This window comes from Macaca nemestrina, chromosome 17 (assembly GCF_043159975.1).
Source record: "Macaca nemestrina isolate mMacNem1 chromosome 17, mMacNem.hap1, whole genome shotgun sequence".
NCBI classification, from domain to species: Eukaryota; Metazoa; Chordata; class Mammalia; order Primates; family Cercopithecidae; genus Macaca; species Macaca nemestrina.
Genome location: NC_092141.1, coordinates 76,681,422 through 76,707,964, shown reverse-complemented (window position 1 = coordinate 76,707,964; position 26,543 = coordinate 76,681,422). Strand labels below are relative to the sequence as shown.

Genomic DNA, 26,543 nt, shown 5'->3' with positions numbered 1-26,543 from the left:
GTATGTTTTTGCTATGATAAATGGATATTATCTTTGAAAAAGCAGACTTTCTTAATCAAGTGGCTGAATACATTGCTCTACTCCACACAGCCAGCAGGGGGCAGAAATAATCTAAAGCACAGAATTTTGATTTTCCACTCCCAGAGGCTCTTAGAAGTTCTCTTCCTTGAAGGCTTTAAACCTGCTCAATTGAAAAGAAGACTTATTTCCTGACTGCTGTGTGCATGGATGTTAATTTTGCCTAATTTCAATTTAATTTGTCCCTGCTCGGGTTGATATCTAAAATTCATTTAGCACCCATGCAGTTTTTATTTGTGACAAAGAGCCACCTCCTGATTTTCACTGTTTTTCATTATGATACAGGAGAAAGACTAAGGAAAAATAAATGAGCTCCAATTTCATGGAATTCTAGAGGATAATGGAAATGTCATAAGCATTCAAAAGAACCACTTTGTATAACTTCTCCAGCAGCAGGCATCTTTCACCCTGAAGTCACAGTAACAGCGCTGAGGGGCAGTCAGAGATTATGTGGGCTGTCCCGTGGGAAGAACCACTCTATGTTATCATCTTCTACATAGTAAGCGAACTTTATTTTTATTTTACTTTATTTTTTTGAGATGGAGTTTCACTCTTGTTGCCCAGACTAGAGTGCAATGGTATGATCTCTGCTCACTGCCACCTCTGCCTCCTGGGTTCAAACGATTCTCCTGCCTCAGCCTCCTGAGTAGCTGGGATTACAGGCATGTATCACCATGCCCGGCTAATTTTGTATTTTTAGTAGAGACGTGGTTTCACCATGTTGGTCAGGCTAGTCTCGAACTCCCGACCTCAGGTGATCCACCCGCCTTGGCCTCCCAAAGTGCTGGGTTTACAGGCGTGAGCCACCGCCCCCCCCAGCTGTGGACTTTAATTATAAAGTAATAATCACAGTAAAACTGAAAGAAAGCCAAGCCAAGGGCCTTATAAGCTCTGAGCCTTCTGGACTTAGAATGAGAAAATCACTGGGCTTAGCATCCTTCAGCCATCTGGTATCTCCTCCTTTCCTGTGGTTTCCCTTGTTTGCCTGTCATATTTATAGTGAATGACTTTCAGAGTGGTCGAGGGGGAACTGGGGCCCAACATTTCTAAAAGAAAAGGTAATTGAAAGTGATAGAAATTCAAGGAGAGTTTCCTTAAAGAGCACCTCTAGGGGGAAGTCCTACTGGAATTGGTCTGTGCATGGAGAGGAAACGCCTCTTGCTCCAACAGTTTCCTGCAAATCCAATCACTGCATGCAAAATGGTAGAAGAGTTAGGGCCCTTGCAACCACAAGGGCAATCACATGCAACCAGTTGCAGCACATGAGCCTTGCAGGGCACATTTCAAAGACATGCTCCAAAAATGTAACTAAAAATTTCCAAAGTGCAATCAGAAGGTCTTCACAGTTCTAAAGGATCCATTTATGACAACAGCCACATCTAAATTTCCTAGAACTACAGCACTGATTTTTTTTTTTTTTTTTTTGAGACAGAGTTTTGCTCTTGTTGCCCAGGCTGAAGTGCAATGGCGCCATCTTGGCTCACTGCAACCTCCGCCTCCCAGCTTCAAGCAATTCTCCTGCCTCAGCCTCCTGAGTAGCTAGGATTACAGGCATGAACCACCACGCCCAGCTAATTTTGTATTTTTAGTAGAGATGAGGTTTTTCCATGTTGGTCAGGCTGGTCTTGAACCCCCGACCTCAGGTGATCCACCTGCCTCAGCCTCCCAAAGTGCTGGGATAACAGGCATGAGGCACCATGCCCGGCTGATTTTTTTTTTTTTAAACACCTACTATGTATTATTCTGGAGACTGGGCTAATGGACATGAGGACTCTAGCTGGAACCTAAAGAGATCACAGCTCTGGCTGAAGATGCAAAGAAATGATTTGGTGATTATACTTTTCTTTGATATCTTTAGTTCCCCTCCACTAGCATGAATGATTGAGAGATTATGATACTTAAAATGCTGGCATACAGTATACAGTCAGCTCTCAATTTCCAGTGTGCAACGAAATAACTGAGGCTCTCTAAGGCTTATCCTAAGTCCCAGGGATCTGCTAGGCAGCTCAGCACATCCCCAGCTCACACCCCTTCACTGCTCAGCCTGTGTGTCTGCACAGACTGTAGCCCATCTTGAGATTATCCTAAGTAAAAAGGAACTGATTGGGTAAAACAGCTATAAAGAGCCACAGAAAGCTTTTCAAAGCAAATGTAAAGAAACCTAAAATAGCTGATGAGCCAGAAGCCCTCCCTTGAATGAATAAGTGAGTGTTAGCTATGTTTTTAAAAGTTACTGACATGTTATTCTAGTTTACATATGACATCCATTTTCACTCCTCTGCTCTTTTACGGTGCAGGCCGTTTTACCAGTCCCACAAAAATGTTTCCACTCTCCATGTTCTTGGTTTTATGACCGAAATAACCTCCACGTCAAGCAACTTTAAGGGATCGAAATGTCTGGAAAAGAGAGGTGACACTGCCCAATTTAGATCCAGCTCAGGTTCTGCAGCAACAGGCTCTAGGTGACGACATGTTTCTATGGAAGGTTGGGAACCGGGCACCTGCAGTATTTCCAAGATCAATTTACAAGTGCATTTGTGAAAGGGTGGGCAACACGTTTTAAAAATTCTACGTACACTTGTTTGGGCATGACTCTCTATGTCATCCACAGGGGAGGAATGCTGATTGCAAACTTTTATGTTGGTTTGTTCATGCATGTTTTTCTCGTATTCCCGAACATCATCCATTGTCATATCTGAAAGAGGTCAAGACGTTGGCAACTTCCGTTATTAGATGCAAACTTTCAATGGGGACACTTTAGGGAAAGATGGTAGCTGAGCAGTAGCCAAAGAGGTTTAAAAAAGCAGAGACTTGTCTAACTTTATGATGAGTAAGTCATAAAGTTAGCTAAACCAACCAAATGGGGAGTGAGGGCAAGGAAGTTAAGTCAAAATAATCTTAGAACAGAGAAGAGTGGAAATTGTTTAGGGGTGATTCTTGTAAAGTGAGCTAGGTGGGTAGAAAGTATTAGCATGTGGGCAGTGCCATAGCCTGAGATCTCCTAAAGCATCATTAGAAGATCCCATTGGGGACAGAGGGTCAGTTTTGCTTGGTTTAATACTTACCTTCCATATAGCTTTCAAAATAGATTTAGAGGTTGTTTAAATCAATGCATTCAGCAACAGACAGGACACTTTCATTGCTGTTATAGGAGGCAGGATGTAGAAGGCAGAGCAATGATATTCACTGGTACAATTGAGGTTTGGTGCAATTTGCACACAGATGTAAATTTGCACAGAATGCATGGCGTCAGAGAGTGCAGGTCTATACTGAACTTCAAGTCTTGCCTAACAGCTTGAAAATGGCTGGCACTACTTCCTCCCACACTGATCTAAAAATAAAATGGCACATGACATGATTTTTGGCCCAAGTCTGCAATTTTTCAGTATTTCAGGATAATGATCTCTTAATCTAGTGGTTCTCAATGGGGGACAATTTTGTGACATTTTTGGTTGTTAGAACTAGGGAAGGGATGCTACTGGCATCTGGTGTGCAGAGGCCAAGGACACTATGGAGCATCCTACAATGCACAGGACCCCCAGCCCCCAACAAAAAATTATCTGGTCCAAAATGTCAATAGTACCAAAGTTGAGAAACCTTGTCTTAATCCAGCTGATAAAAATTTTAAGGCCAGGCATGGTGGCTCATGCCTGTAATCCCAGCACTTTGGGAGGCCAAGGCGGGTGGATCAGTTGAGGTCAGGAGTTTGAGACCAGCCTGGACAACATGGTGAAACCCCGTCTCTACTAAAAATACAAAAATTAGCTGGGCGTGGTGGCGGGCGCCTGTAATCCCAGCTACATGGGAGGCTGAGGCAGGAGAAGCACTTGAACCCGGTAGGCAGAGGTTGCAGTGAGCCAAGATGGTACCACTGCACTCCAGCCTGGGCGACAGAGCGAGACCCTGTTTAAAAAAAAAAAAAAAAAAAAAAAAAGGCCTACCAAACAAACAAAAAAAACTTGAATCAGGAACCCATCCATCTTCAGTATGTGAAATGCATAACAATGACAAGTAGTCTCACTTCAAAGACTTCTGTCATTTTATTCCTCACCCCTACCCCACTCCTTGGTTATTTTACATTTTATCAGCAATATTCCCAGGTAGGCATTCCTCTGTTACTCTCCTGGCAGAACTGAACTTCATGCCCTTCACCAATGATGGTATGCCGAACAAAGTGCTTACTCTGCCACCCTGACCACTAATTGGCTTAGTGGGGATTTAGAGTGGGCATTCACAGCTGGAATTTTTCCTTAAGTATTTTCTGCATCATGTGGTTTGGTGTCTTTTTATATCAATCCATGTGTCATGTGAGATCCTCTTCATTTCCAAAGGGCAGACTTGCCAGGAGTTTATGATTTAATTCACTGTTGTCTGGGACCAAGATGGTGTGTGCCTCTAAATCCAGACCTGGACTATTTTATGTGGTAGATGATCCCCAGGTATACCTGGAAATCCTCAATCAAAAATGCGGTCCATAAGCAATGTAAGTATCAAGAATGCTAAGCAGCAGCCTGGCCAAGCAAGGAGCATGCTCTTCTTTTAGGAAATCGAGGTAACCAAAAAGCAATAAAGAGATGCTGCTTTGTGATGAAAACAAATGCATCTTAGTTAATAATAACAACACATTCTCTCGGTACAATCACTTTACTTTCAATGGCTGCTTATCAACATTTCTTAAACACAAATATATCTGAAATACTACTAGATGATCATTTTTAGCTAGAAGTTGAAAATTTAAAGAAGTTTCTCTACACATACGTCATTAGGGGGGTGCCCCCCACCATCCCAACAGGCATGATAGTAATTTGGAAAACAAAAGCCAAGGAGTTATAGGTTTTTTTGTTCTACTGAATCCCCACAGAAATCATACTTCATCTTTAATTAGCTCAGCGTCAAGATAGGGGCTTAAACTTTGTGACTATGGGCTTTCAAAGATATATCCATTTTATGGATGTGAAAAAGGGTTTAACAACAAAGCTATTCATTGCTGCCTTGTTCATAATAATGAAAAATTGAAAACAACCCAGGGGACTGATAGCACTATGCAATCATCAAAAATTAGGTAGAAGAATAGTTAATACTAGAGAGAGATCCTTGATCTATTGTTTTTTTTTTGGTTTTTTTTTTTTTTTTTTTTTTTTGAGACGGAGTCTCGCTCCGTCGCCCAGGCTGGAGTGCTGTGGCCGGATCTCAGCTCACTGCAAGCTCTGCCTCCCGGGTTCCCGCCATTCTCTTGCCTCAGCCTCCCGAGTAGCTGGGACTACAGGCGCCCGCCACCTCGCCCGGCTAGTTTTTTGTATTTTTTAGTAGAGACGGGGTTTCACTGTGTTAGCCAGGATGGTCTCGATCTCCTGACCTCGTGATCCACCCATCTCAGCCTCCCAAAGTGCTGGGATTACAGGCTGGAGCCACCGTGCCCGGCCTTGATCTATTGTTAAATAAAAAATAGGAGATAAAAAGGACTGTACATAGCATATGAAATTAATTTAGTCAGAAAACCATTATCTACATTAAAAAAACACTCAAAGGATATATCTCAAAATGTTGACAGTGATTATTTTGAAGAGTTAGAATTACAGGTAATTTTAATTTCCTTCTTTTTGCTTATCTACATTTTTGAAATTTTCTACACTTGAAATTTTCTACATCAAATATGCATTGCTTGTGGAAAAGAAAAGAAAAAAATTATTTAAAAATCTATTATTTTGGGCTGGGCAGGGTGGCTTATGCCTGTAATCCCAGCACTTTGGGAGGCCGAGATGGGCAGATCACTTGAGGCCGGGAGTTGGAGACCAGCCCGGCCAACCTGATGAAACCCTGTCTCTACTAAAAATAGAAAAATTAGCCAGGTGTGGTGGCATACACCTGTAACCCCAGCTACTTGGGAGGCTGAGGTACGAGAATCGCTTGAACCCGGGAGATGGAGGCTGCAGTGAGTCAAGATCATGCCACTGCACTCTAGTCTGGGTGACAGAGCAAGACTCTGTCTCAAAAAAAAAATTTTTTTTTTATTTTGGATCATTATGAGATGGACACCATCAATTTGGAATTGGTAAGGAGAAGATACACTTTTCCAGAATTTCTGTTCAGTCTGGAAACATAATCCCCCGTGTTTTTGTTATTTTTTTTTCTTTTTTTTGAGACAGAGTCTAACTCTGTCACCCAGGCTAGAGTGCACTGGCGCAATCTCAGCTCACTGCAACCTCCGCCTCCCGGATTCAAGTGATTCTCCCACCTCAGCCTCCCGAGTAGCTGCGATTACTGGTGTGTGCCACCACACCTGGCTAATTTTTCTATTTTTAGTAGAGATGGGGTGTCACCATATTGGTCAGGCTGGTCTCGAATTCCTGACCTCAACTGATCTGCCCGCCTCAGCCTCCCAAAGTGCTGGTATTACAGGAGTGAGCCACCGCACCCAGTCATCCCTTATTATTTTTTTTAAACAAAGAGTTAAGAAACTAAATTTCAGAAAATTCTATAAAAGAAAATCTCCCGATTTTGCCACATAGTAATGAACATTCCTAGTAGAGTAGTTCTCTAAAAGATGGTGATAATTTGGTCCCTGCTGTGCTAAAGGAAAATATGTTTGTCTAAATCCTGAAATATCCTCACAGACTATAAATGTGTATGAATATGATGTAAATATTTTCAGTATTTCTCAGTAATTTATGGAAATCCTAATCAAGTGAAAATGCTCCTGTTCAGGTTAGCTGGTAAAATGCACTGTCTAGCTTTTGCAACATATATGACCTCAAAATCTCTATAGAAATCAATGTTTTAGTAAATTCAATTACATGTGCCCAATGACAGATTATACAGTAATGATGATTCATCTTTATTACTGATTGATTTTCAATGATCAGAGTGACTTCAAACAATTTAGGTTCAGACTTCTTTGCTTCCAGCAAACAAATGCTTATGTGTATCAGCTCTTTTTTTTTTTTTTTTTTTTGAGACTGAGTTTCACTCTTGTCACCCAGGCTGGAGTGCAATGGTGCAATCTTGGCTCACCACAAACTTGGCCTTCCGGGTTCAAGTGATTCTCCTGCCTCAGCCTCCCAAGTAGCTGGGATTACAGCCACCCGCCACTACACCCAGCTAATTTTTGTATTTTTAGTAGAGATGGGGTTTCGCCATGTTGGCCAGGTTGGTCTCGAACTCCTGACCTTGTGATTCACCCACCTTAGCCTCCCAAAGTGCTGGGATTACAGGCGTGAGCCACCACACCTGGCCCAAACTCTTAATTAAAGGAAGCCCATGTTAATTACTTTGCAAATACATTGGTGAACAATCAGCCCTTCACTTCTAGATTGTGAAAGGTCATAATGTACTGTTCCTAAATAAGGTTTCCTACATAAAGACTCCTTAAGCTGGCAATACTGGGGATAACTGCCTGATTTAAGAGAATATTGCAACTGGTATGGTATTTCTTCTGATAAAGAAAGTACATCCTAATATCTTTGAGACTCTGCTATCAAAGGTTAAACAGCCCTGGGAAGTATTTTGGGGACACACATGCCCTGCTCATCGTACTTCAGGGGGACAGTATTTCCTTTCCTTGCCCTCTAGAGAGGTCATTTCTTTTCTTCTGTTTCTTGCTCTCCTTCAGGTGAGGAGAGATCAGATCGCAGACTGTTATCTCAGGGCGTGAGGTCATACTGCATGGGGCCTGAGTAGAATGTTCTCCTCTGCCAGTGACTGGGCTGAGGCCAAAATCTCCTCCTCAACCATCAGCTCCACTTTGGCAAAGAGGCTCTGGTCTCAGGGGATTTGTTAATTGATAATCCTGTTAGTAAACATTTACACTGAGACTAATTTTTAGCTTATATGAACACCACCACACAGAATAGCTTTGTACATGTTGTACACGTATTCATGGGCAATTTGTATTTCTTTTTCTTTTTTGAGATAGAGTCTCACTCTGTCCCCAGGCTGGAGTGTAATGGCGCCATCTTGGCTCACTGTAACTTCTGCCTCCCAGGTTCAAGCGATTCTCCTGCCTCAGTCTTCTGTGTAGCTGGGATTACAGGCACGTGTCACCATACTCGGCTAACTTTTTTTGTATTTTTAGTAGAGACGGGGTTTCACCATGTTGTCCAGGCTGGTCTTGAACTCCTGACCTCAGGTGATCTGCCTGTCTCAGTCTCCCAAAGTGCTGGGATTACAGGCATGAGCCACTGTACCCGGCCTCATGTGTATTCCAGAATAAAATTCTGGAAGTGGATTGGCTGGGTCATAAGTTGTTTGTGCTTATGATTTCTATGGTATATTTTATTAAACTGGATCATCATTTTATATTGAAAACTGGATATAACCACTCTTAAAGTTTTGCTATCAGATGGGCAAACATCCTATTTTCTTGTCTTTCTCATTACATTTCTTGTGATTAGTAGTAAGTTTATTGGCCATTTGTATTTCTTCTTCTATGATTTACTTATTCATATCCTTTACCATTTTCTTGAGTTATTGATTTTTTTTTTTTTTTTTTTTTTTTTGAGATAGGGTTTTGCTCTGTCATCTAGGCTGGAGTGCAGTGATGTGACCATGGTTCACTGCAGCCTTGACCTCCCAGACTCAAGTGGTCCTTCCACCTCAGCCTCCCAAGCAGTTGGGACTATAGGCACACCATCATGTCCAGCTAATTTTTAAATTTTTTGTAGAGATGGGGTCTCCCTATGTTGCCAGGGCTGGTCTCAAACTCCTCAGCTCGAGTGATTCTCCTGCCTTGGCTTCCCAAAGTGCTGGGATTACAGGTGTGAGCAACCACACCCAGCCAAATTTTCAATTTATAGGACCTCTTTATATATTATATATAGTAATCCTGTTGACTACATATGCGGCAAATATTTTCCCCTAGTCTTTTAGCTTTGTTTATGGTGGCAATTTTCTTTCAATCATTGTATTTTTAATGAAAGGAGGTTAATGTCACAGGAAGTGGAGGCAAGATCTTATGTTTGAAAGGCCTTTAGAAGTCAGTTGAACACACATGGAAACTACAAATGCCTTTGAACAAAGCATCTGCAAGCGTGAATTTTCCTTCATTGTACCACACAGTTGCAGCAGTAAACATTTTAAAAAGGGGAGTTTTCTGTTCAAATTCAATGATCTGTGCAATGGCACATTATACTTTATTTCCCTCTACAAACATTTCCCTTCACTTTCAGGCTCCTTCACCAAAACAGAAGTCATTTTTACATCATTCTAAGTCAAAATAAAAGTCTTGAACAAGTAGTTGGGTCAGGGAGGCTCCAGAAATCATAAATAAGAATGGATACTCCTTTGGCTCCAGCAAAATGGTAGCCATCATTTGAGAAATGCCATTTTTAAAGTCCTTTACAATGATTATAAATTCAATACATGCTTCTTACAAAAAGCTTAGGGTAACTCCATTTTTTTTTAGTGAAAGTAGCCAATCCTCAAAGTGTGGTGTATACCTTTTCCACACATAATTCAGACCACTAAGATCTGGAATTATAATCTATAGTTGTGATTTTTTTTTTTTTTTTTTTTTTTGGAGACAGAGTTTCGCTCTTGTTGCCCAGGCTGGAGTGCAATGGTGTGATCTCAGCTCACCGCAACCTCTGCCTCCTGGGTTCAGGCGATTCTCCTGCCTCATCCTCCTGAGTAGCTGGGATTACAGGCGCCTGCAACCAGGCCCAACTAACTTTTGTATTTTCAGTAAAGACGGAGTTTCATCATGTTGGCCAGGCTGGTCTTGAACTCCTGACCTTGGGTGATCCACCCGTCTCGGCCTCCCAAAGTGCTGGGATTACAGGCGTGAGCCACCACACCGGCCTCATAGTTGTGATTTTTTTCTGTAGTTTTTAATTGGGAGCAGGGAGTACGCAGGGGAAGGGTTCACGGGTTCCTCTGAAAATCTGATGGAAAGTTACAGATTCTCTCACCAGATAAACGAATAGAAGCACACACACATACAATGTTGCAATGGAAAATGCTGGCTTGGTGAACTCCACCAGCTAATGCGACCCCTAGCAGGCTTCTTTCTCCATTTTAATCTTGCTTCCCTCATTGTTAGACCTGCTCTAGGAACTCCAGGCTGATTTCTAAGTCACTTTCATGAGATAGTGTGGTCTACACCAGCCGGAACTCCCCCTCCCTCATACTTTTCGGTTAGAGTCAGGTTTTCAAAGACATTGGTGAGGTTCACCTCAATCATAGGCTCCTTCTGGCAATGTTCTGTGTGCCTTTCTCAAAATGCTGTCAGATTTGTAAAGCACAACCATGCCTTTGTGAAACTGGGCTGCCTATTTTTATCCACCTTCCCTCTCACCCCATTTCCTGAAATATGTTGTTGTTATTTCTCTGATTAGTGTTCTAGTCATGCAGAGAGACCCAAGGCTCATGGATAAAGACCAATCACAGCTTTGAAAGACACTCAATCCTCCAATATGGAAATGGTTACACTTTACAAGGAACATGAGCAGAATAAAATCTCTTTAGGGAAACAGTTTCATGACAGCCAAATGCTAAAACTCAGAAGAGACACAAAATTAATCCTTGGCTGACAAATGATCACTCCCCTCGACAATGTCCTTTTTTTCTTGACTCTTAATTAAGCACTGGAGGTGGTGAGTCTAATTAGAGAGAAAGACATCCAGAGCTGCCCATGCATCAGCGTGTACAGTTTGTGCACTGTATGAACACACAGCAGAGGAGGCCAATGGGGCTAAAATTCAGCCCTAAGCCCGGAGCACCTGCTGAGCCTGCCCAGAAGGGGCACCTTTTTCTAATTCATCTGAGGAAAGGAGAGCTTTTTTCCTAATTCTCACAAGAAACCAGAGTTGTAAGAATTTGGGTTCCTGCAATCATTTTTAAATTTATTTTATTTTTTGTTTTTTTAGAGACAAAGGCTCGCTCTGTCGCCCAGGCTGGAGTGTGGTTGGCCCTGTAGACAGCTATGATTCTCTAGTTAACCTATTTGGATTGAATCAGTTAAATTGTCCTTATAACCCAATGTCCCAGTCTGGTTTATAGCCCATGTCATAAGCCAGTAGTTCTTAAAATTTAGCCAGCAACAAAACCATCTGGAGGGCGTGTTAAAACAATTGCTGGGCTAGACCCTCAGAGTTTCCGAGTCAGTACGTTTGGGGTGGGACCTGAGAATATGCATTTCTAACAAATACCCAAGAGATGCTGACGTTGCAGGTCCAGGGACCTTACTTTGAGAACCACTGCTAGAAGCTATAGCTATAGGCGAGGATTTATTTTGGACCTTTTCCATGTTTACTCATGAGAGCCTCACTGAGCCTGTCCAGATCGAATAAAAATAAGTCATTCAGGTACCCCAAAATGGAGTGGAAGGGTAATGCTAGTGGGCGCTTAGCCTGGGTACCAGTGGCACACATGGTCCACAGTTCCCAGAATTACTGTGCATACGGGACTGAGAAGGCACTCTGTGCACAGGAGGCATTTCCATTCATTTGATTCACCGCGTGTCTGCATCTGTGTGATGAAGGAGCCACTGTTTTCCTGGTCAGTAGCTCAGCTGTGGGTACTGATGGTTGCAGCAGCTTACATGAAATTAACAGTGTAGTTCTCAGGCCATTGCTGAGTGAAAAGACTGCTTGTTTTGGTTGGAGCTATGTCAGTGTATGCAAAGGGAGACCCACCCTGGGGAGTGCAAGGCATTCTGATGATCCACATTCACTAAAGCCCACACTGTTGTTTTATGCTCAGATAAGGAAAAGGCTTTTTGCACAATAGACTCCTTAGTTGTTAAATGCTTCCACTTCATTCATCCTAAGTAAGTGCGTGCTCTTTTTTGAAGGTATCCAGATTCAGGGAAATCTCCTGTTTCCTTTGGTACATGATTCTAGCCTTGGGCTCCTGTTATAATCCCAGAATTCTTTTTTTTTTTTTTTTTTTTAATAGATGAGGTCTTGCTCGGTCACCCAGGTTAGAGTGCAGTGGTGTGATCACAGCTCACTGCAGCCTCCAGCTCCTGGGCTCACCAAGTGATCCTTTCACCTTGGTCTCCTGAGTAGCTAAGACTACGGACATGTACCACTGTGCCTGGCTGATTTTATTTTATTTTTTTATTTTGTAGAGATCATGTCTTGCTATGTTGCCCATGTGGTCTCGAATTCCTGGGCTCAAGTGATCCTCCATCCCAGGCCTCCCAAAGTGCTGGGATTACAGGTGTGAGCTACTGTGCCTGGCAAGATTTTTTTTTTTTCCAATTTTTATTAGAAGTCCCTAAGTCTCGGCCGGGTGCAGTGGCTCACGCCTGTAATCCCAGCACTTTGGGAGGCTGAGGTGGGTGGATCACGAGGTCAGGAATTCGAGACCAACCTGGCCAACATAGTGAAACCCCGTCTCCACTAAAAATACAAAAAAATTAGCAGGGCGTGGTGGTGGGAGCCTGTAATCCCAGCTACTTGGGAGGCCCAGGCAAGGAAAATCGCTTGAACCTGGGAGGCAGAGGTTGCAGTAAGCCGAGATCGCTCCACTGCTGTACTCCAGCCCTTATGACAGTGCGAGACTCTGTCTAAAAAAAAAAAAAAAAAAAGGAAGTCCCTAAGTCTAAGTCTCTTCCTTGCCCTTTGCCCTAGGCTTAGCTGAGATGGAAGAGTCAGGCCCCATCTCCCATCCCCTTCCTGGCCTTTCATTTACTAGATACCCACCCATGTTGGGTTTTCTTCCTATATCCTGCCTGTAATCAAACCCTCTTTATTATTCTGTCCTCTTGATCAGAATCCGGCTATTCTTTTTGCTGAAAAATCTTCTTTGGCACTCTGGCAACGGAGAGAAACCTATCCAAGTGCCCTGTCTGTTGGTTTTCAAAGTGGCAGATTTTTGGCCCTTCAGGTACCTCTCTTTTTGCCAAACTTCTAATTAGTTTGCACCTATGATTCTTTAAATATCCTTTTGATATTTCCTTGGTGTTGGTAGCAAGGAAACCGTGAGCTCTGAGGAGCACAAGTTGGGAGAGACCAGAAGTTCTTTTTTTTTTTTTTTTTTTTTTGTTGAGACGGAGTCTAGCTCTGTCACCCAGGCTGGAGTGTAGTGGCCGGATCTCAGCTCACTGCAAGCTCCGCCTCCCGGGTTCACGCCATTCTCCTGCCTCAGCCTCCTGAGTAGCTGGGACTACAGGCGCCTGCCACCTCGCCCGGCTAAGTTTTTGTATTTTTAGTAGAGACGGGGTTTCACTGTGTTAGCCAGGATGGTCTCGATCTCCTGACCTCGTGATCCGCCTGTCTCGGCCTCCCAAAGTGCTGGGATTACAGGCTTGAGCCACTGCGCCCGGCCAGAGACCAGAAGTTCTTATCCTTTCTTGGGGTCTGTGCTCCCTCTGAGAATCGGAGAAAAGCTCCCCAGAAAAAAACAACCAGAAAGATTTATTTAAGGATCAGAGGAAGTAATCACAGGAGACTCTCCTGCCTGCCTCACAAAACACAACTAGAAATAGACAGGTCTCTGGGAGACATCATGACAATGTGGCAAGTCAGTGCTTTTGCAGCATGAGAGTGGCATTCTGTGGGTGCGTGATAAGAGAGCGTTAAATGATCTGCATTTGGACAAACCCAGAAAGGTGCATTTGCGCTTCAGAAGGTGCAGATCTGGGAAAACTGCAAAAGGAGGTTAAAAAAAAAAATAGAAAAAGAAGAACCATGCCTTTTAAATGTGGCTCAGAAATCGCTAACAATACTAATAAAAATGACTGTCTTTGCCCCTTCCGTCTAACGTGTCCTTTTACTTTGGTACCTTCTGCTCAGAAAAGGGAGGGAGTTGGTGAAACAGTGATAGAAAAGGACCAAAATGCAATCTAGGTTATACTCAGAACAAATTTAATGTGACTTAGGAAAAGGCCAAGGAGGAGGGCATTTCATTAGACAATCGACCTGAAAATCAGATCTAACCTAAGTCACTGGTGGGGCGTGTTCCTTTCTATTTATAGCCAAGGACGGTAGCCATCTGATGACTGATTCTGGGAGTGCAGAAAATTCATGTGGACAAAACAAGACTGCTGAGGACCTGGGAAGGATGGTCCATCCATCATGGGATGAAGCTAACCTTGTTTTCATTTGCTGGAAATGTGTAGAAATCGTTTAACTCTTCCCAGATCATGAACAAAAAAGCCAGAACCATAGTTTCAATTAGGATGAACGGGGCACCTATGCCTCTGTCTGCCTTTGAATTTTTGCAGAACCTGTATATATTTGGTGAGGGGTGGTTTCAAATGTTTTCTGAATCAAAGGACTGCTTTTACTTGACAGGACGCTTCAGACAGCTTTGATCTTGAAGTTTAGGATAAATTAGGATGGGTTTGAAACCCATCTAACAGAAAATGATGGAGCCGTGAGTATCAACTATGTAAGCATCAAACATCCTGAGGTTCCTACTTAGTCAATAATTCCGTGGTTATTTTAGACCAAGCTTCTATAATTACATCTTCATTATGCTTGGCAGACAGTGCTATTTCCAACACAGGAAGCAACGGCCTTGCCTTTGTTGTTGTCCTTCTAGGTAGCAGTTGAAGCCAAATGGACAGAAAGCCCAAGACAACATGAAGTTGTTCTACAAGTTATTTTGGAGAAATTGACTTACCATACCACTCATCAACCCATGCAAAAGCCTGTCTATGTCCAATCAGCAGAATGTCTCGGACCACCTACAAAGTAAAAGAAGGAGATTGAAATAATAGCATCGTTGATGAAAACTATTTGGAAGGCAAGTTGTTAACAATTCTGGGAATCTTTGCGATTACAGAGTTCTTAATCCCTCTGTCTGTAGGTGATGACAATTACAGGCTGCCCATAGGTCCTATAGTGCTCACACACCTCCAGCCCTTTCCCATGGTGTACATATACTTGCAGTATATTCATCTCCTTGTCTTATTTGAGAGTAGGGCTGGGTGTGTGTACAAACTAATGACAAATACTTGACAGTCACACAGCAGTGATACAGATAAATCTCTAGGTTAATTACCTTGAAGTTTTTCTCTCCATCTAACTAAAACAGCATCTACTTTTCATCTGTGGGAGGGTGTGTGTCTCACTGGTTGGTGCCAGGAGGTCATAAATGTTGGAAATCTAGAACACTTTTCTAGGCAGCAAGTCACTTTTTTTTTTTTTGGAGACAGAGTCGCTCTGTCACCAAGCTGGAGTGCAGTGGCGCGATCTCGGCTCACAGCAACCTTTACCTCCAGGATTCAAGCAATTCTCCTGCCTCGGCTTCACGAGTAGCTGGAACTACAGGCACATGACACCGTGCCTGGCTAATTTTTGTATTTTTAGTAGAGATGGGGTTTCACCATGTTTGCCAGGATAGTCTCGATCTCTTGACCTCGTGATATGCCCGCCTCAAACTCCCAAAGTGCTGGGATCACAGGTGTTAGCCACCACACCTGGCCGACAGCAAGTCACTTCTAAGCAAACAGCACTTAACATTCCCTCTTTTCTGATGACATATCCTAAAAAGTGAACAGCACCTAATATTCTCTCTTTTCTGATGACATATCCTAAATATTGATTCTTTTTTTTTTTTTTTTTTTGAGACAGAGTCTTGCTCTGTCCCCCAGACTGAAGTGCAGTGGTGCAATCTCAACTCACTGTAACCTCTGCCTCTTGTGGTTAAGTGATTCTTGTGCCTTAGCCTCCTGAGTAGCTGGGACTACAGGTGCACGCCACCATGCCTGGCTAATTTTTGTATTTTTATTACGGACAGGGTTTCGCCATGTTGTCCAGGCTGGTCTCAAACTCCTGGCCTCAAGCAATTCACCTGCTTTGGCCTTCCAAAGTGCTGGGATTACAGGTGTGAGCCACCTCACCCAGCCTGATTCATTTTTTTAATTGTATATTTTAAAATAACTTAAGAGTGTAATTGGATTGTTTGTAACACAAAGGATAAATGCTGGAGGGGATGGATACCCCATTCTTCACATTGCGCTTATTTCACATTACAGGCCTTATGAAAACATCTCATATACCCCCTATTTCTTTACACCTACTATGTACCCACAAAAATTATTTTAAAAATAAATATTGATTCAGTTTTTCTTTTTATCTTTTTTTTTTTTTTTGAGATGGAGTCTTGCTCTGTCCCCAGGCTGGAGTGCAGTGGTGCGATCTCGGCTCACTGCAACCTCCGCCTCCCTGGTTCAAGTGATTCTCCTGCCTCAGCCTCCTGAGTAGCTGGGATTACAGGTGCCTGCCACCATGCCTGGCTAATTTTTGTATTTTTTTAGTAGAGACGGTGTTTCACCATGTTCGTCAGGCTGGTCTCAAACTCCTGATCTTGTGACCCGCCTGCCTCGGCCTCCCAAAGTGCTGGGATTACAGGCATGAGCCACCACTCCCGGCCTCAATTTTTAAACAAACATAGATGAAGGTGTAAGATACAAGATAAATAAATATCATTTTAGGTTTGACTTTCATGTAATAGAAGGAGGGAAAAAAGGCAGTTTATTTTAACTATCATTGAAAGGATGAAAAAAGAGACCTGAACTAGAATAGAACATAATGGGAATGATAAGCTTGACTGGACACAAAAGGGATGAAATTGTTACTTATGGTGACACATAATGGCAATAGAAGGCTAAGGAAAATAGTATATACCATTTGTGTGTGTGTGCGTGTGTGTGTGAATACTGTTCATGTGTTTTTATTTCATGGTATTCTTTTCCATCCTGGGTAAATATGTCTTTTTACATTTCTTGGATACTCACAGTCTCCCTCCAACATTCCTTTCTTCCTGCCAAACAAATCCAGTGATTGTCAAAAACCTCTCGTGGAAGGTTCAAGCATGTTTCAATAAATGAAGGATTTTAATTCGGTGAATTTGCAGAAACAAGGAAAGCATTTATAATGAAGTGTTTATGACTCCAGGCCTCTGGATATCTAGTGAGGCTTTTCTGACTTGAAAGTAGGAAACACATAATGAATACAAGAAACAACACGCAGCTATACACACTTGAGTGCTGAGTGTCTCAAATTCATGGAAATCAAAAGAACAGCATCGAGGCATCAGTAAATGTACCCTATTACACGAAGCACAACACAGCTGTCGGCTGGAAACAAGAATTCAATAATGTGCTAATGGCTCACTTTCGAACATTTTTTTCCCCTTAATTGTGAATAGATTCTTAAAAAAACAAAGGTGTTCAGAGAAAGGCATCCCTGGCACCTTCAACCCATGCAAATGCTAGCCTCAGATACTCATTAGCGACTCACATGCCAGAGCAGGTGTGTTTCTGAGCGTCAATAACACTTCATTATATTTGGAAAGGGCAAAGCATAAATCTTACAGGTATTTTCAAGAAACAGATTCTTAAAACTAGCTTGAGTCAGCTGTGAGAAAAGAAACACAGTGGACCCTGGAGCAATCTAAATATGGCCTTTTAAATTATTATTATTATCATTACTATTATTATTTTTTGGAGACAAAGTCTTGCTCTGTCACCCAGGCTGTAGTGCGGTGGTATGACCTAGGCTCACTGCAGCCTCTGCTTCCTGGGTTCAAGTGATTCTCCTGCCTCGGCCTCCCGAGTAGCTGGGACTACAGGGTGCATCACCACGCCCAGCTAATTTTTGCATTTTTAGTAGAGATGGGATTTCACCATGTTGGCCAGACTGGTCTCGAACTCCTGACCTCAAGTGATCCGCCAGCCTTGGCCTCTCAAAGTGGTGGGATTACAGGTGTGAACTGCGCCCAGCTTTATTTTTATTTTGTATTATTCTCTTTTTAACTGACAACTCTGGCTTTGATAAATGTGCTTTGTGAGTGGAAATAAAACACACTATGAAGCTGGGCGTGGTGGCTCACGACTGTAAACCCAGTACTTTGGGAGGCCAAGGCGGGCAAATCACTTGAGGTTAGGAGTTCGAGACCAACCTGGCTAACACAGTGAAACCCCGTCTCTACTAATAATACAAAAATTAGCTGGGTGTGGTGGCACGCACCTGTGCCTTAGCTACTCAGGAGGCTCAGGCACAAGAATTGCTCGAATCTGGGAGGCGGAAGTTGCAGTGAGCCGAGATCATGTCACTGCACTCCAGCCTGGGCAACAGATTGAGACTCCATCTCAAAAAAACAAAACAAAATAAAAAAACACTATGATAGTGGCCCTAGAAAGAGGAGGTCTTTTTACCTTAAAAAGCCACACACAAAAAGGGATGCTGTGGGAAACCAAGGAAGATACTGTCTTACATAGACACAGAGCTGAGGCTGGAAAACATGTACTTTCAGAGCTGCAATTGCTTTCCTGTGCGATAACCAGGACACAGGAGGAAAACAGGAGATCCTGGAGCTTGATTTCTATGTTTCACATTTCATTCTGGCTCCTGGCTGGCTGGCTGGGTTCTGGAGCACGGGAGAGGAGCGGCATGCTTCCCTGTTCAAGAAAACACCCAGGGCTCTCATGTTTGTGCCAGAGTCCGCCATTTACCATGAGCCTGAATTATGAGGGTTCAAGAGACTGGCAGTCTAGTTCTTGGACCTAAGTTCCAGAACTAAACTTTTTATTGTTAACTGGACCCCAATCTCAATAGACAAATCCATCTAAGTAATGAAAAGCTGAGTGCATTAAGGTTAAATTCCAGTGACTCCAAAATAATTTTGGAAAGCTACTCTTTATCAGTTTTTAAGTGGAAAAATAAACAGATAACCAGCCTATCTGGAATGTAGAGACAATTTGAGTAGTATTTATTCTTATGAAAATGAGAGCAGCTACAAAGGGCAATGCTCAACATTGCATTTCCCATTTTTTTCTCCCATGAGGGACAGAGTCATGTTAGAAACCCTGAGAAAATATGGATCATCACCAAGTGGGATTCTGCTACAAAATGAACATGCTGGCCGGGCGCAGTGGCTCACGCCTGTAATCCCAGCACTTTGGGAGGCCGAGGCGGGCAGATCACGAGGTCAAGAGATCGAGACCATGCCGGCCAACGTGGTGAAACTCTGTCTCTGCTAAAAATACGAAAATTATCTGGGCATGGTGGCATGCGCACCTGTAGTCCCAGCTACTCGGGAGGCTGAGGCAGGGGAATTGCTTGAACCCGGGAGGCATAGGTTGCAGTGAGCTGAGATCGTGCCACTGCACTCCAGCCTGGTGACAGAGTGAGACTCTGTCTCAAAACAACAACAGCAACAACAACAAAAACAACAAAAACCAAAATGAACATGCTTAGTCAAAGTAGGTATACAATTGAAATCTGCATCCTGAGGCTGTTAACAATTCTTTGGTAACAGAATTATTATTATTATTTCCTTTTTTTTTTTTTTAAGATGGAGTCTTGCTCTGCTGCCCAGGATGGAGTACAGTAGCACAATTTCAGCTCACTGCAACCTCTGCCTCCTGGGTTCAAGCAATTCTCCTGCCTCAGCCTCCTGAGTAGCTGGGATTACAAGCACGTGCCATTACACCTGGCTACTTTTTTTGTATTTTTAGTAGAGACAGGGTTTTGCCAGGTTGGCCAGGCTGGTCTCGAACTCCTGACCTCAAGTGATCCACCTGCCTCAGCCTCCCCAAGGGCTGGTATTACAGGCATGAGCCAACGCACCTGGCCACTTTGGTAACAGAATTATTAAAGGAGCAGAAATGCTGGGGTATACTGTCTAATGGGACTATTGGGGTTTCTTGTTCTATCTCTGGGCATCTTCCACTTTAGGTGCCTACATTTGCAGATCTTTTGGGTGGCAATTAACCTTAGGGGTTGTGCTCACAGATAAGCCCTTTGGCTGTTTCCCACGTGCCTCTGTCTGGGAGTAGATGAGCTCAATGCCAAAGTGGGAAGTGTATTTCCCAAATACACTTGCCTAACAGACACGGAGGTCACAGAATGAGAGATGAAGTGTAAAACATCTATTACTGGAAGAAAATTGAACCCACGCATAAAATGCATTTTCATCCAAAAAGTGTTTTTCATTTTTTTATTTTTTATTTTTTGAGACAGAGCTTCTCTCTTATCACCCAGGCTGGAGTGCAATGGTGTGATCTCGGTTCACTGCAATCTCTGCCTCCCGGATTCAAGCAATTCTCCTGCCTCAGCCTCCTGAGTAGCTGGGTTACAGGCACCCACCACCACGCCCAGCTAATGTTTTTGTATTTTTAGTAGAGATGGGGTTTCACCATGTTGGCCAGGCTGGTCTTGAACTCTTGGCCTCAAGGGATCCACCCGTCTCGACCTCCCAAAGTGCTAGGATTACAGGCGTGGGCCACCCCGACTGGCCCAAAAAGTGTTTTTGAGATGCGGTGACCTGATGTTGGTGCAGTATTTGTGCACCTGCTGTGTATCATGTACTTTAACTTGGCAATATAGACAGTTACCTTTTCCATAGCCCAGGAACTGCTGCTGGGCCACTTACCTTGTGTACAAACTGTTCCACTCTGGTCTGAAGCCCCCAGACCTCAAACTTCACAGTCACCAGCTTGTAGGAGCACATGATGGGCTGATGATTGTCTCTCCAGCCTTCCCTCAACTGTCCCCGTCCTGTCTTCTCTGACTTGAAGTGCTTAGGATCCTCAAAAAAAAAAAAAAAAAAAAAAAAAACAAAGAAATTTGATATATTAAAAGTTTGATGATCGATATTAAATGTCGGGAATAAGTATGAAATAACATAGAAACAGGGCTGGGTGTGGTGGCTCACGCCTGTAATCCCAGCACTTTGAGGGGCCGAGGCGGGCAGATCACCTGAGGTCGGGAGTTCGAGACCAGCCTGACCAACATGGAGAAACCCTGTCTCTACTATAAATACAAAATTAGCTGGGCGTGGTGGTAATCCCACCTACTGCCTGTCATCCCAGCTACTTGGGAGGCTGAGGCAGGAGAATTGCTTGAACCCGGGAGGCGGAGGTTGCGGTGAGCCGAGATCGCGCCATTGCACTCCAACCTGGGTAACAAGAGTGAAACTCCATCTCAAAAACAAACAAACAAACAAACATAGAGACAGAAAGTAGATTAGTAGTTGACAAGGATTGAGGAAAGGAAGGGATGTAGAGTGATTATGAATGGATATAACATTTCCTCTTGGAGTGATGAAAACGTTCTGGTATTAGACAGTGGTGATAGTTGCACAACCTTCTGAATCTGCTAAAAACCACTGAATTGCACATTTATTTAAAAGGATGAATTATATTGTGTCTCAATTTTTTCTTTTCTTTTCTTTTCTTTTTTTTTGAGATGGAGTCTCACTCTGTTGCCCAGGCTGGAGTGCAGTGGCGCGATCTCAGCTCACTGCAAGCTCCGCCTTCTGGGTTCACATCATTCTTCTGCCTCAGTCTCCCCTGGGACTACAGGTGCCCACCACCATGCCAACTAATTTTTTGTATTTTTAGTAGAGACGGGGTTTCACTCTGTTAGCCAGGATAGTCTTGATCTCCTGACCTCGTGATCTGCCCACCTCGACCTCCCAAAATGCTGGAATTACAGGCGTGAGCCACCGCACCTGGCCTCAATTTTTTCTTTTCTTTTTTTGTAGAGATGGGTCTCACTATATTGCCCAGGCTGGTCTCCAACTTCTCACCTCAAGTGATCCTCCCTTCTTGGCTGCCCAAAGTACTGGGATTACAGGTGTGAATCACCATACCTGGCCTCACAACAGCTTTAAATACAGTAGACAAAAACCGGGAACAGTCCAAATGTTCATCAGCAAGAAACCAAACAGATAAATTGTGGTCTAGGTGTACAACGGAATACTAGACAGCAACGAAAAAGAACAAATGGCTGATGCATGCAAAAAAAACATGTACAACTCTCACTGATACTATGTTAAGCAAAAGCAGTCAAATGCAATAGCATATACATTGTATGATTCAAATTGAAATTCAAGAACAAGCAAAACTTTATGTATGGTGATAAAAGTTAAATGAGCAGTAATCTCTTTGATGGTTGGGGTTTGGTGCAAAGGGACATGAAGGAAACTTCTGAGATGATTATATGTTGATCTGGATGTAACGTGTACACATTCACTGAGTTTTACACTTAAGATTTGTATTATACTTCAATTATAAGAAAGAAAAACAGGTAAAAGGGTTTTTGGTTGTTGCTGTTTTTGAGATGGAGTCTTGCTCTGTCACCCAGGCTGGAGGGCAGTGGCTTGATCTTGGCTCACCCCAACCTCTGCCTCCCGGGTTCAAGGGATTCTCCTGCCTCAGCCTCCTAGGTAGCTGGGATTACAGGCGTCTGCCACCACACCCAGCTAATTTTTGTATTTTTAGTAGAGACCAGGTTTTGCCATGTTGGCCTGGCTGGTAAACCTGGCAGTCAGGGGGTCCTGTGTAGAGAAGTAGATAGGATGAGACACAAAACCACATTGGCTGGGACAGCCCCAGCCCTTTTAATGCAGACCAGACTGTGTCTCAGGGGTGGGCTTGGGAGGTAAAAGCAGGCTGCTTCCAAATAAAGACAGGTTTATTCCCTCAGGTCTGGCTGTGGCTCTGCCAAGGCTATCTGGCACTGGCCTCTAAAGAGGGCTTTCAGGCTGCCCTTGACTTCCCTTACAGATCTGCCTCCTCTGGCAGGACCTTTTTGCTACGGTGACCACTTCCACAACTGTAGCTCCTCTAAAAAACACAGTGCACTCCCAGGGCCAACTTCCGTGCCAGGCTGACGCCAGGCCTTCATTTCAAAGTAGAGGGTGAATGCTTGCCCTCCTGCCTCTTCTCAATCTCTCCATCCACCATTCCCCACTCTGCTGCCACAGCGGCCTCCCAGATGTAAACTCCCCTCCTCAAAATCTGTCCACGGCACCATGAGTGTAGCATAAAAGTAATATGCCCTGGCAGGAAGGAAGTACAAGGTCTTTTATGTTATTACTTATTTTTCTGGCATCTTTTCCAGACCAGCCTCCCAATGCCACACCTCTCTTGTAAGCCTTAAGAAGCTCCCGCTGGCTGCATTCTCCAAAGCCCCAGGAGTCTGGAACCTCCTAGATAGGCACTGGTCCCCCTTCCTGAAGTTCTTCTCCCCCACCAACTCCCACACTCTGACTGATTCTCCTTTCCTTGCTTCAAGACTTAAGTTAGGGGCCGGGTGCAATGGCTCATGCCTTTAATCCCAACACTTTGTGAGGCCAAGGCAGGAGGATTGCTTGAGGCCAGAAGTTCAAGGCCAGGCTGGCCAACACAGCAAGACCCCAGCTGTATTTAAAAAAAAAAGAGAGAGAGAAAAACACTTGGTCAGGCATGGTGGCTGAGGCCTGTAATCCCAGCACTTTGGGAGGCCAACGTAGGTGGATCATTTGAGGTCAGGAGTTTGAGACCAGCCTGGGCAACATGGTGAAAGCCTGTCTCTACTAAAAATAAAAAAAAATTAGCTGGGCATGGTGATGTACGCCTGTAATCCCAGGTACCAGGGAGGCTGAGGCAAGAGAAGCACTAGAATCCAGAAAACGGAGGTTGCAGTGAGCTGAGATTGTGCCCCTGCACTCCAGCCTGGGCGACAGAGAGAGACTCTGTCTCAAAAAACAAAAAAAAAAAATAAATAAAAACTTCATCCCCTCCAAGGACCCTTTCCTGGGTGGCTCAGAATGAGGGCTCCTCCTTTATGCTTCTGAAGCTTCCCCTGTCATGGGTCTGGCAGGTGAGCGCATCACAGATGTCGAATACATGCTTGTTGAGTGAATGCTTGAACCCTATTTGACATATCACACACGTGTGGCTGGGACATCAGAATCTTAACCAACATTTGGTAAATACCTAAGTGAAAAACTAGTTGAAATTCTATGTTCACAATAACAAGCGTTGGAAAAGACAGGGAGAAACTAGCAGTCTCCTACATTGTGACAGAAATATCAATAGTGTGGCCACTTTGAAAAACATTTCAGTAGCTCATCAAAAGATTAAACATAGGGTTACCATGTAACCTAGCAATTTCACTCCCAGATATCTGCCCGAGAGATCTGAAAACACATATCCACACAAAAACGTGTACATGGGCCGGGTGCAGTGGCTTGTGCCTGTAATCCCAGCACTTTGGGAGGCCGAGGCGGGTGGATCACTTGAGTCCAGGAGTTTAAGCCTGGGCAACATGGCAAAACCCCTTCTCTACAAAAAATACAAAAATTAGCCAGGCGTGGTGGCATGTACTTATAGTCCCAGCTACTTGAGAGGCTAAGGTGGGAGGATCACTTGAGCCCAGGAAATTGAGGCTGTGTTAAGTTGTAATTATGCCACTGCACTCTAGCCTCAGTGACAGAGTGAGACCCTGTCTCAAAAAATAAACAAAACTCCAAAAAACAAAACATGTACATGGATGTTCTAATTCATAATGGCCAAAAAAAAAAGGAAACAATACAAATTTCCTTGAACTGATGGATACACAATATGTGGTATGTCCATACAATGAAATATTATTCTGGCATAAAAATAAATGAAGGCTTCTTTTTTTTTTTTCTTTTTTTCTTTTTTTGAGATGGAGTCTCACCCTGTCACCCAGGCTGGAGTACAGGGGCATGATCTTGGCCCACTGCAACCTCCGCCTTCTGGGTTCAAGCAATTCTCTTGCCTCAGCCTCCCGAGTAGATGGGACCACAGGCATGCACAACCATGCCCGGCTAATTTTTTGTATTTTAGTAGAGACGGGGTTTCACCAGGTTGGTCAGGCTGGTCTCGAACTCCTGACCTCAAGTGATCTGCCCACCTTGACCTCCCAAAGTGTTCAGATTACAGGCATGAGCCACCATGCCCGGCCATGAAGTCTTCTATTTTATTTATTTGTTTATTTATTTTTGAAACAGGAGTGCTTTATGGTCTGAGTGGAGTGTCTGGGAGGAGTGCCTCCCAGCTCTCGCCTGTGGGCTCACCTGAGCGGGAGTGGAGCTGAGGTCACTGTGGGAAGCACAACCCCCGCTCCCAGGAGAGGCCTCGCATGCTGCCTTCAGTCTCTTGCCAGCCTTGCCTAGCGTGGGGCCTGGGCCGCCCTTTAGGGTGGGTCTGCACACCCGTGCTCAGGGCTCCTGGCTGGAAGCAGAGCCATAGGCATGTGGCGGCCCTGGGTGAGCGCAGAGGGCAAGCAGGTGCCGGGGCGGTGCACATCCCGCAGCCAAGCGGTCCCTGCCCAGCCCCGGCCATGAGGTCTTCTTAAAAGAAGATATACAGGTCCCCGACAATCATGAAAAAATGCTTAGCATTACTAATCATCAGAGAAATGCAAATCAAAACCACAATTAGATACCATCTCACACCAGCCAGAATGGCTATCATTAAAAGGTCAAAATACAATAGATGTTAGTGAGGCCGTGGAGAAAACGGAATGCTTATACACTGTAGGTGGGAATGTAAATTAGTCCACACTGTGGAAAGCCATCTGGAGACTTCTCAAAGAACTTAAAACAGAGCTACCCAGCAACTGCATTACTGAGGAACGGGTACAGAATAGATGGTATATCCATTCAGTGAAATATTATTATGCCATAAGAAGAAATGAGGCCAGGCACAGTGTGGCTCATGCCTGTAATCCCAGCACTTTGGGAGGCCGAGGTGGGTGGATCACCTGAGGTCAGGAGTTTGAGACCAGCCTGACCAATATGGTGAAACCTCATCTCTACTAAAAATACAAAAAATTAGCTGGGTGTGGTGGCACGTGCCTGTAGTCTCAGGTACTCGGGAAGGCTGAGGCAGGGGGATTGCTTGAATCCAGGAGGTGGAGGTTGCAGTAAGCCAAGATCACACCACTGCATTCCAGCATGGGCGACAGAGTAAGACTCCATCTCAAAAAAACAAAAAACAAAAAACAACAACAAGAAATGAAGACTTGATTCTAGAAGCTCGCTCAGTCTTTGGACCAAATTGAGAGCTAGCTGAAACAGGTCTGGGGTAGAAGTAGCTTTCCATAAGAAACGGCCGTGTCATTTACCATCACCGTGGCAACACTGGGAAGTTACTGCCCCTTTCCATGGCAATGACCTGACAACTTGGAAGTTACCACCCGCATCCTAGAAATTTCTGCATAAACCGCCCCTTAATTTGCATATAATTAAAAGTGGGTATAAAATGAGTGCAGAACTGCCTCTGTGCTGTTATTCTGGGCACACTGCTTGGGGTACAGACCAGCTCTGCAAGGAGCAGCACCTCTGCTGCTACTGCTTCAACTTTAAATGCCACCGGCTCACCCTTGAATTCTTTCCTGGGCAAAGCCAGGAACCTCCTGGGCGAAGCACCCATTTAGGGGCTTGTCTACATCAGATACGCAACATGTGTTATATCCTTACGATGAAATATTACTATGCCATAAGAAGAAATGAAGTCTTCTCAAAGACATACAGGTGGCCAACAAACATATGAAACAGAGCTACCATTCAACCCAGCAACCCCATTATTGGGTATATGCCCAAAGAAAATAAATCATTCTACCAAAAAGACACATGCACTCATATGTTCATCACTGTGCTATTCACAAAAGCAGACACGAAATCAATCTAGGTGCCCATGGAATACTACACAGCCATAAAAAAGAATGAAATCGTGTCCATGGGGTACTATGCTCACTACAGGGTGACACGAT

At 43.9% G+C, this 26,543-nt stretch overlaps 1 protein-coding gene across 1 annotated transcript in view; it reads right to left on the bottom strand.

Moving 5' to 3' along the window:
* Positions 1–26,543, bottom strand: part of LOC105469035 (phosphatidylinositol transfer protein cytoplasmic 1) — a 312,393-nt gene that overhangs the window by 8,323 nt on the left and 277,527 nt on the right. Inside the window, exons 7-8 of the mRNA XM_011719563.3 lie at positions 20,407–20,562; positions 14,647–14,710 (exon numbers count right to left, since the gene is read on the bottom strand). Of these exons, the coding sequence (XP_011717865.1) occupies positions 14,647–14,710; positions 20,407–20,562 (220 nt within the window). The remainder of the gene's footprint in view (positions 1–14,646; positions 14,711–20,406; positions 20,563–26,543) is intronic.